Raw genomic sequence first — 10221 nt, 5'->3', positions numbered from 1 at the left:
GGCTGGAGAAGGTCCAGCATGGAAAATAAGATGGACAAATGGGAACAGAGAAAATGGGAACAGAGAAAAAAACTTAAGAATTTTAGATGAACTGTAAATGATGAGAATTGTATTCATGAGGTTTTTTGTTTTATACCTTTTTTGATTGACTTTTAAACCAAAATGATCTTCTTTTACAGTAATACTTTTCAGTAGGCTCAATTTTCGCTTATTCCAAATGTTTCATCATTTATGGCTTCTTTACTTCGCTCATTTAAAGATAATATTCTCGAAAAATTCGAAGATTAAAGTGAAAAATATCTTTTAATTTTTTTTTCTCGATATTATTAATTTCGTATTTTTGAAATCTTGGTCCATCAATATAATTAATTTGAATAAATAGAATCACAACAAGCTTCCATATACTATTGATTATCCATTGTCTGGTCGGATACTCTGAAATTCCGAATTTTTGGATTAATCTGATTTTTCAAAGCTTTTTAGAATACAGAAAAAAAAAACTAAAAATTCTGAAAACATTGGAAAATTCTGAATTTTTGGAAAAATTTCTAATTTCTGGGAAATTGGAAAATTCAAAACTTCCGCATTTTTGAAATATTGAAAAGTCCGAATTTTTGGAATTTTGGAAAATTTTGAAATATGGAAATTTCAAATGTTCTGGAATGTTGAAAATTCCTAATTTTTGGAATATTGGAAAATTGTACAACTTTGAAATATGGAAATTTCAAATGTTTTGGAATATTGAAAAGTCCGAATTTTTGGAATATTGAAAAATTTAGAATCTATTAAAAAAAAAATGAAAAACTCAAAATTTTTGAGTTTATTCAATATTTAAAAAATTTTTTTGAACTAATGAAAATTCGCAATTTTTGGGTTAATTCGTTTTTTTTGTTCTTCAAATATTTCAAAATTCGAAGTTTTCGGATTAATCCGTTTTTCATTTTCAGTTACAAATTTTCGAAAAGTTGAATGAATTGAGAAAGTTTGACATTAATTAATATACATAAACTTAAGTTATTTTTGCTGACAATTTTGAAAATCAGAACGAATGAACGAATTCTCAAAATTACGGAAGCCATAGTTGTGTTTTTTTTCCAAAAAATCGTTTTTCGAATCCTGTAAAAATTAATCCATATTTCGAAATTTTCAATACACACCGAACTCTGGAAATTAATCTTCAGCTCAAAAATCATGAAAAATTTCAATTCCCCAATTTTGCTTTCAGTCTCTGTTGCCGAACCAAAAGCAATATTATACATGACTCTGGTTTTCAAAGGCTCAGATTCATTGCATTATCTCAAATCCTCCTTTTTTCTTTTTCCTTCAACACTCATTCTGTCATTTATAGCCAGAAGCGGCGCAAATCCTATTACTTCGTAATGCTTCCACACTTTCCATCTCTATATCCTATTCACTAACACAACAAAAACACAAAAACGAAGTGAAAAGAAAAAGTCAAGAGGGTCAGTATGGACCCCATCTTCTTCTCATTCCATGTTGGCTCTAATTATATCCATTGGGTCCTTCTCTTTTTTCTCCACCCAGCTCCCCCTCCTGGCATCTTTCTCCTCCCACCCAAACAGAAAAATATTGCCCAGTAGACATACACACATATTCACCTTCTGTGTCCTTCTCGGCCTCCTTTCATGCCCTCCGCATCCTTCATATTTTTTCTTCTCCTTGGGAGCAGCGACAGAGCAAAAATTGTCCACGGTACCATTTGTATGACTTCTCCTTTTCGGCATCTTGCTCATTTCTTGAGTGTTTTCTTTTTCTTCCTTTTTTTGCGATAATCTAATGTTGAATGGATCCTTGGTGTTTTCAGAAGAAGATTGATACACAGAAAAAGCAGAACAGAGAAAAAAAAATGCAAAACGTCATCTGAGTAGATATGCAACGCCAAGGCACCGTCCGAGCTCCGCTTTCCCGTATTGTTGACCGTAAGTCTAGCAACACAAGTACTTTTTTTTCACAATTTCAGTCATTTTTTGGCTCCCGAATTGTACAAATTCGTTGCCAAAACAAGAGAGAACGACGTCTTTAATTGGGTGCCAACTGCGCCCGATCATATTGAATTTTGTTTGCCATTCCCACATAAACAAAGACTTGGAAATTCAATTAGTTGAAAAACTCCACAAATTTTTTAGACTTGGTGGCCCCTCTGAAAAAAATATTGTTACTATCATACTTGTAAAATTCCGGGCCGGCCCGGGCCAGGCCGGGCAGGGCCTGAGAAAATTTTTAAGGCCCGGGCCCGGCCCGGAAGGCCCGGTGTCAAAAATTCTGTATTTTTGAGCCAAATTTTGAGCTCTCAATATAATTTTTTCCATTTTTTTCGTATTTCGGATTGTTTGTCTGTCTGATCAAAAAAGATCGAAAAACTCGAAAAAAAACATTTTTGGTCGAAAAAAATCACATAAGGGTCCCCCCTTATGTGTTTTTTGAAAATTTCGAAACTAGTGAAATGACTGTACTTCCCACTTAGGCTAGTTGAACATTTTCAAAATTTCAATTTCACCAACAATGGTCAAATACTAATTGGAATGTCAAAAATTGAATACTGTTTCAAAAATCATTTTTCAATTTTTTTTGTTCGAAAATTGGTTTTGGGAATTTTAATGGCTTGGAAAGTTGAGTATTACAAATTTGAGAAGTTTCAGTTTTCCCAAAAAGTAATTTAGAAAAACCAAAATGAGGTAAATTTTCAGCCCATCAAAAAGTAAACTACACAATTTGCGGATGGATCATCACAATTATCAGTTATCTCGTTGTGCTTTTCACACTTCCCTTATCTGCATTTTTCTGTTTAAAAGTGAGTTTTTCCTTTTCCCCCTTAACTTCTTAAATCCCAAATTTATAGGTTGTACAAGAATACGAGCGTGCGGTAATATTCCGGTTGGGTAGGCTGAAGCACGGCGGAGCACGTGGTCCAGGCATATTCTTCATTATTCCATGCATAGAATCGTTTAAGAAGATTGATCTTCGTGTGGTGTCATTCGATGTTCCTCCACAAGAGGTAGAAAAATGGCTCCTAGCTGATCCACGGATTATTTTTTCAGATTTTATCCAAAGATTCTGTGACGGTTTCCGTGGATGCTGTAATTTATTTCAGAATATCAAATGCGACAGTTTCGGTGAGTGGACTTTATGAAAATAACTTTGTTTTACGGGAGGTCGATTTTTGGCGGGTACACTACCTTTTTTTTATGGTGACACTATTTTTTTTCCAATTCTTGGAAAAACTACGACTATAGAATATACCGTAACCACTCTTATAATAAAAAAGTACTTAAAGTTTGAGCTCAATTATCTTAATTTCTATCAATGATATCAATAATCGGTCAACTAATAAAATGCTTGGTACAATACTATCAACGTTTTATCAGTTGACATATTTTTGATACCTCTTAAAGTAACCGAGATAATTGAGATAGAATAGGGTGGCCCTATTTATAGTAAGTATGTCTAGAAAAAAAACATTGTTATTTTTTAGGTTATCAATGTCGAAGATGCAGCTCGCTCAACAAAACTATTGGCTCAAACAACACTTCGAAATTTTCTGGGTACTCGAACGTTAGCTGAAATGCTTTCTTCTCGTGATGCAATTTCTATGCAAATGCAAGCGGCGTTGGATGAAGCCACAGACCCATGGGGAGTTAAAGTGAGTATTCCCATTTTTTCCGTTCTTCCAAAAACTCATTGTTCTAGGTGGAACGAGTCGAAATCAAAGACGTCCGTCTACCGATACAACTTCAACGAGCGATGGCGGCAGAAGCCGAGGCAGCGAGAGCCGCTGGAGCGAAAGTATCTTATGACAAGAAACCTATTACTTTCTAATGCTCTTGTTTGTAGATAATCGCCGCCGAGGGAGAACAACTCGCGTCGAGAGCATTGGCGGATGCGGCAGATGTGGTATGCAATGAATTATTCAGAGCCTCTCACCCACTTATTGTATGTAGTTTCCTTCCTATTCTTTTTCTCTTTTTCCAGATTGCAACGTCTCCATGTGCAATTCAACTCCGGTATCTACAAACGCTGAATAGTATTAGGTAAGAGCAATGAACTAACAAGAGAATGGAACCTTCGAACCTCAGATTTTAATAAATTCCAGAATAGGTAACGAATAACTTATTTTGAGATCGATTACTGAAAAATTCAGAATCTGCTCGCCAATTTTAGTTAAGTTATATAAAATTTGGTACCATATAATCTTTTTTTCAGTGCGAAACAACAATTTTTGAAAAACGTTCTATCAACTTTTAGGACGTTGTGGAACATGAAATATGTTGTTGGAACATGAAAAATAGATTTTTGCAGAAAAAATTTCGAAAAATTTTGAGGATTTTTCCACGACTTGGATTTATTCGAAAAATGAACGAAAAAACTTTACTTTCTTTGAAAATTGAGAATCTTGACTATAAGATTGTTTTCCGCCGTTATATGACTGAGAAAAAATGGCTTAAAAACTCATTTTTGGCTCTAAATTGAATTGCTAAAAAACGCGGTTTTTGGTACAGACCCACATATTGGGGGGTACAAATTTTAATTTTTTCAATATTTTGTACCCCTGAACTGATTTGGAATGACCCCAAAAATCTTTTGCCCTTTTAATTATGTGCTCAATATCTGGTTCGAAAGATGTTAAGATTCCTTTGTGAAAATAATTCGAAGGAACTCTAATCAAACATTTCAGTTCCGAGAAGAACAACACAATAATCTTCCCGTTTCCAACAGAATTGATTGCCAAGTTCATACAGTCTGCTGCCGCGTGATTATATCACTTTAAAATAATATTCTTCCTTTTCCTTTCCCAAACATCTCGACCAAAAAAACATTTTATTGTGTTCCTTCCCTTAGTTGCCCCCTACTTCCTGTGAACTTCATTTTCGAACCAAAAGCCCATTCTATTCTCATGACTCATCGAAAGTATTGTCTCATAGAAAGTGTTTCCCCATATTTTCTTTTTACTTTGAAAACCCACATCTTTCTAAACGCGGTTTCAATTGAGCGAATAAATCTTTCGGTCACTGGACGACGCCATTGTTACAACACAACGCAAAACTAAATTTCCACTTCGGTTTCGGCGATTTGATACCGACAAAAACCTCTGATGATGGTGATTTTTCTTCTTCTCTTCCTTATCTTTTCTTGATACTGTTCTTGGGTCAGTGGGCGGTTCCAATCAGGTAGTATATAAGAAACCCTAAAGAGTATGACGAAATCAAAGGTTTCATTTTTGATCTACTTTCGAGGATGAGAACAACTGTACTTCTAGGTTTGGCTGCCCTTGTTGGCGTTGCTTCATGGTAAGTATATTTGCATGGTTTAACTTTAAGATTACTCTGTTTCAGCGGTGGTTATGGAGCGCAAGCCTATGGCATGGGAGGTGGTGGTGGTGGATACGGTCGCCCTTCTTATGGCAACGGTTACAATAATGGAGGAGGATTCAATAGTTATGGAAATGGTGGAGGATTTGGAGGTAATTTTAGAGATTTGATATCTTTAAAAAATATTTTTTGAAGGTAACAACTACAATAATGGACCACCACCATTCGATGGAGGATTCAATAGACCTTATGGAGGAGGAGGCGGTGGATATGGAAGACCACAAGGATGCCAATGGTCAAGCCATACAACTCGTATGCCGGACCACCAAGAAACAGCTACGTTCGATATGGAGGAAAATAAATTTTTTTCTTTTAAATGTTTTCATTTCATCCTTACTAACCATGTTTGCATCTTGCTTGCCCTGTCATCTCAAAGTTTCGGTTCACTTCATCACACAAGGAAATAAAAGATATCATGATAAAACTTTTATTGCGAAAAAATCAAACAAGGAAAAGAAACGAAAAGATAAAATTTGATAAAAAGAAAAGAAAATATACGTACCTAAAAGTACAAAAACATAGAAACCCGAGGGACACAAAAAGAGGTAACCAGATAATCAAGCGTATTGAACTATGGAACTATTCTTGGCCATTCTCTTCCGGTAACATTGAGTGTAAAGCCAGGCTGAGAAAACGGCAGTAATTAAAACTAGTGTGCTCACAGAGATCACAAAAATAAAGCTGACAAATGCGGAACTCATGCAAATTGTATTCTTTGAAACTTCCATGAGTTCTTTGCTGGTAGAGTTGTCGTTTTCCTCTTGCTCCATGACGTAGAGCGTTTGGGAGAAGAAATCAGCATCGATTGGAACAATGTTCATTTTGTCTAATGTGCTACGTTTCACCTGGAAATTTAAATTGTTTTCTTAATTCGCACAAGGGAACCGAAACCCCAGATTTTGATGAAAATTATAGACTAGGTTTAAAATAGTCTACCTGATCACTTCTGATAGTTTCAAAATCCGCTTTTTAGTTTCAGCCAAGTTATATGAGTTTCAGCACCGATAATCGCGTTTTCAGTGCAAAATTAGTGATTTTCGACCATTTTCTCAACTTCCAATACGTTTCGAAACAGGTAATTTGTTGAGTTTTACTCGGAATTTAATGAAATTTAATATTTCAAAAATTTTCTAAAAATTGTTTGTTTCAAGATTTCGAATAGATTCAATATCGATTTTCTTTGAAGTTTTGAAGGTTTCGCGTCCGGAAGAATCAGAAATTTGCTTGAAATCAAAATTTTAAAGCTAACAAGTTGAAAAATTCACCGAAAATGTCAATTAGGCGCTTAAACATTTTTAAAAATACTTAAAATTAGGATGACGACTTCTGGAGCCATTCGAAAACTTGAAAAAAGTTGTTTCCAGAAAGTTTCAGAGTTTTGATAAAATTTTAAGTAAAGCACAACAAATTTTATGTTTCAAAACGTCCTAAAAAACGTCCTATGTTTCAAAACGTCCTTTTGAACAGAAAACTCGATTTTTGATACTGAAACTGATACAACTCGGATGAAACTGACGAGCGGATTCTGAAATTTTCAGAAATGTCTAGATAGGCACTTCTAACCCTATTCTGGAATTTTCTTTGAAGTCTACAAAGTTTCGACGTTACTTACAACTTGTTTCGCGTCAACGTTATTGTTTTCTTTGAATGAGCACATTGGGGGCTGAAAATTCCTAATTTACTACTTTTTCTTTTCAATTCAAATTACCGTAATCCCATCACACCCTCCATCTTCCTTCAGACATAACCGAATTTCACACTGGAACCTCACAGCGATTCTATCCGCATACTTGAACACAAAGGACTCGCGATATGCCAAATTCAACGCTTCCACATATGTTGGATCTCCTAGCAGAAGACGGTCAGTGTGACATCTAAAAATTTTGAATTGATCTTTCTTCTGACTTGGTACCTGATGTTCATCTCACTCACCCTCTCTCGTCGATTATCATTTGTTTCTCTCCTTGACCGTCCTCGACGTAACAACTGTGAACCAGCAAACCGTAGTCGTCTGAAGAAGAGAACTGATGACCAATGATTAGTGATAGGAAATTACCAGAATCACACTGCCAACGATGGACCACCTCGTCACCGACCTTTGCGTATTTAAGGATGGGACCATCGAGTTGATCCCGTCGGATTGTGTAGCTGCAAGTGGGCATCGGTAGATCGGATTGGACGGATTCGGTGGGCAAGTTGCTGGAAATTAAGAAAAATTACCGTATTTTCTCAAATATTTTCTCAAAAATTCCACATCGTAATAAACTAGTATTATTTATTATTTAAAACCAAATCCCATACTTTACGTGTGCTTCCAACTCAATTAACTCGGTTCCTATAGGAGCAATCAAAATTTTGTAAACTGATAAATTATTTATCATTTTATCAAGAATAATTTATCAGTTTACAGCTATTTGATATCTCTAATAGAAACAAAGATAACTGAGCTGAAAATTCACGGCTTCTGTTGGCGAGAATACAGTATATTTCGCTTTTCGAATTTGTGTTTGTACTTTTTTGTCCAAACTTACATAACAACGATAAACATTGTTGGAAGCACTAAAAGAATCCTAAAATCGGGATTCATGATTCAGATGCAGAAACAAAAATACCCGAATCAAACGAGGTAGTAATATATCTCGATTTGTACCAGCGCTGGTATTAATATTCCTATTTGTATGCCTATTTTATTCGTTTCATACCCAAAATCGTTTTTCACCATATCCGGTTGCAAACCTGCACGTATTTTTTGGATTATGCTGTGTATATGCAGGTTTTTCATTTTATATGAACTCTCACCTCACATCAATTGCAGCAGTCACCGTTCGCGCCGCCTCTTTGTACATGCATCGGATATGGTATGCTTTGTCCATTCGTGTCAGAAATAGTGGGTGAAAACTGATGATCAGGACGGTGGAGAACATCATCCCTTCGGGAGCAATCTAAAAAAGAATCATTGATCATTGAACGCATCACAGATCACTAATTAAAACCATTCGTTGCCGGTCCATGTTGCATGCACCATGATTGAGTTTTATTCCTCCAACAGGTCGTCCGTACTGGTCTTTCGTGCTATAATCCACTCGGCATTCGGGTCGGTTGTAACTTCCTTTCACATAAACTTTGCCTAAAAAGCGGATTAATTATTTTTTGTTGCGTGTTCAGTTGAAAACCATTGAATTGTTTCCTTGTTCGAAACTGCATATCTATCGTATCCGCATTACACTGAATCTCCGGTTGACCGATGAGTTCGTTGTCGTCTTGAATAGCAATTGAGAAACCAAAGAACATCTGCAACACAGACACAGTAAATCACAGTATGTGGGTATACAATTAGATCGCTTCCAACTCACCAGTAAAAGAGAAAATTGTAGTCGCGATTTCATAGTTGACCTTCTGAAAACATTGGAACGTTTAGGTCAAAAAAAGGTGTCTAATAGTATCAACAGGCGGGAAAAAGATGGGATGAATACATGTTCAAGGCTAATTAGAGGAGCGGAACAAGAACAAGGCGTGAAGGTCTTAATACATCTAAGTATTGTTAGGAGGAGGAATGCTCAAGAAACAAAAGAAAACGCGGGAGATTGGACATGGGGAATGGTTTTACAATATGGCAAATTACTAGGTTGGTGCAAAAGTTTTTTTACTCATATATTTCATAATCACATCTTAATTACAGAGTCGCTTGATAAGGTATACAAAAACGTAAAAGTTTCCGATCACTTCGAAAATTTTGGAGGGTGTGAAAGGCATATAGATCAAAAACTTTGCATTTGCAGAGTTTTTCAAAAATTTCAAATTATCAGCTGCTTTTTGATTTTTCAAAGACTCGCTTTTTGTTTGTATTTGTAATAAACCGTTACTGTACATTAGACACTACTGAACATTAAGTTTCACTACAGTAAGCAACTCGTGGGTGGTTCCGTAGCTTTTATGTCTCGCTTATTTTGAAAGATATCAAAAATTTGTCAACTCTAAAAATTTTTATCATGATATCAGCAACATTTTATTATTTAACCATTTTTTGATATCTCTCACAGAAAATGAGATACATGGGCTCAAATTCAACGATTCGGGTGGCTTACGATTAGCGTGTTTACGGTAAGTGGTACGAAAATTGAGAAATTGGCTAAAATATGAAATTTTGTAGAATTCTATACCACACTTTAAGTTTAAAGTCGTGAAACCTCCCAGAAGTTAAGAAAATTGTCTTTGAATAGATTTTTTGCACAAAACTGCCGAGCGGATTCTGAAGCTTTTAAAAGTGTCTAGGTAAGCTTTCCCGAACTTATTCTAAAATTTTCATTAAAATCTGGGTTTACAAGGTGATGAAGCACCCTTTTAAAGGATTATAACCGAACCTTTGGCACCAACCTCATACAAGGACTATAAAGAATAGAAAAAGAAACTGTGGAGAAAATGCTGGAAAATGCAAAACTAGTAAGTCATACTGTTGATTTTTAACTGCTAGGTTTGAAGGGCGGTACATACAAGGAGGAGTCGGACCTTGGAAGGTGTCAATTACAAGGTCTAGCTTTGCCGCTTTGTCCCTTCCTGTTGACCTGTTGAAGTGGCATTGTCAACGAGAAGGTAACAATACCATAAATATACAAAAAGGCTTGAATTTCAGTGTGTGTTCCAATTATGTAATGAGGAAAAGTTTCTTGACTCTCTAGGGTTCGAGAGCGGAAGAAGGAAGATGCCCTGAAGAGGCGCGCCGCGTCGAGAGTAAGTGCGGTAGTGTGTGTCATTAAGTTCGAACCAAGACGAGTGACCCCTTACTACCTTTTTCCCGAGAAAACTTTCTACGGAAATGGGTACGACAAAGGGAAAA

General features: G+C 35.9%; 3 protein-coding genes across 3 annotated transcripts; 2 read left to right on the top strand and 1 right to left on the bottom strand.

Annotated features, from left to right (window-relative positions):
• Nucleotides 1-1891: 1891 nt before the first annotated feature.
• Cbr-sto-4 lies at nt 1892-4772 on the top strand (the record flags this gene model as incomplete). Its single annotated transcript, XM_002643885.1, has 9 exons — nt 1892-1940; nt 2709-2812; nt 2861-3016; nt 3060-3134; nt 3494-3661; nt 3709-3804; nt 3853-3912; nt 3991-4049; nt 4694-4772. 9 exons carry the CDS (start codon nt 1892-1894, stop codon nt 4770-4772), a joined length of 846 nt encoding a protein of 281 aa, XP_002643931.1.
• A 481-nt stretch (nt 4773-5253) lies between these two features.
• Nucleotides 5254-5794, top strand: CBG17278 (the record flags this gene model as incomplete). Its single annotated transcript, XM_002643884.1, has 3 exons — nt 5254-5306; nt 5352-5479; nt 5523-5794. The coding sequence occupies 3 exons, from the start codon at nt 5254-5256 to the stop codon at nt 5792-5794; spliced, it is 453 nt and encodes a 150-aa protein (XP_002643930.1).
• Nucleotides 5795-5944: 150 nt separating this feature from the next.
• CBG17277 lies at nt 5945-8678 on the bottom strand (the record flags this gene model as incomplete). Its single annotated transcript, XM_045239107.1, has 7 exons — nt 5945-6232; nt 7000-7050; nt 7096-7261; nt 7320-7586; nt 8187-8329; nt 8381-8514; nt 8561-8678. The coding sequence occupies 7 exons, from the start codon at nt 8676-8678 to the stop codon at nt 5945-5947; spliced, it is 1167 nt and encodes a 388-aa protein (XP_045096153.1).
• Nucleotides 8679-10221: the final 1543 nt, after the last annotated feature.

Source organism: Caenorhabditis briggsae (assembly GCF_000004555.2).
Source record: "Caenorhabditis briggsae complete genome, chrX, whole genome shotgun sequence".
NCBI classification, from domain to species: domain Eukaryota; kingdom Metazoa; phylum Nematoda; class Chromadorea; order Rhabditida; family Rhabditidae; genus Caenorhabditis; species Caenorhabditis briggsae.
The sequence above is the reverse complement of the archived record's forward strand: the minus strand, read 5'-3'. Positions and strand labels throughout refer to the sequence as shown.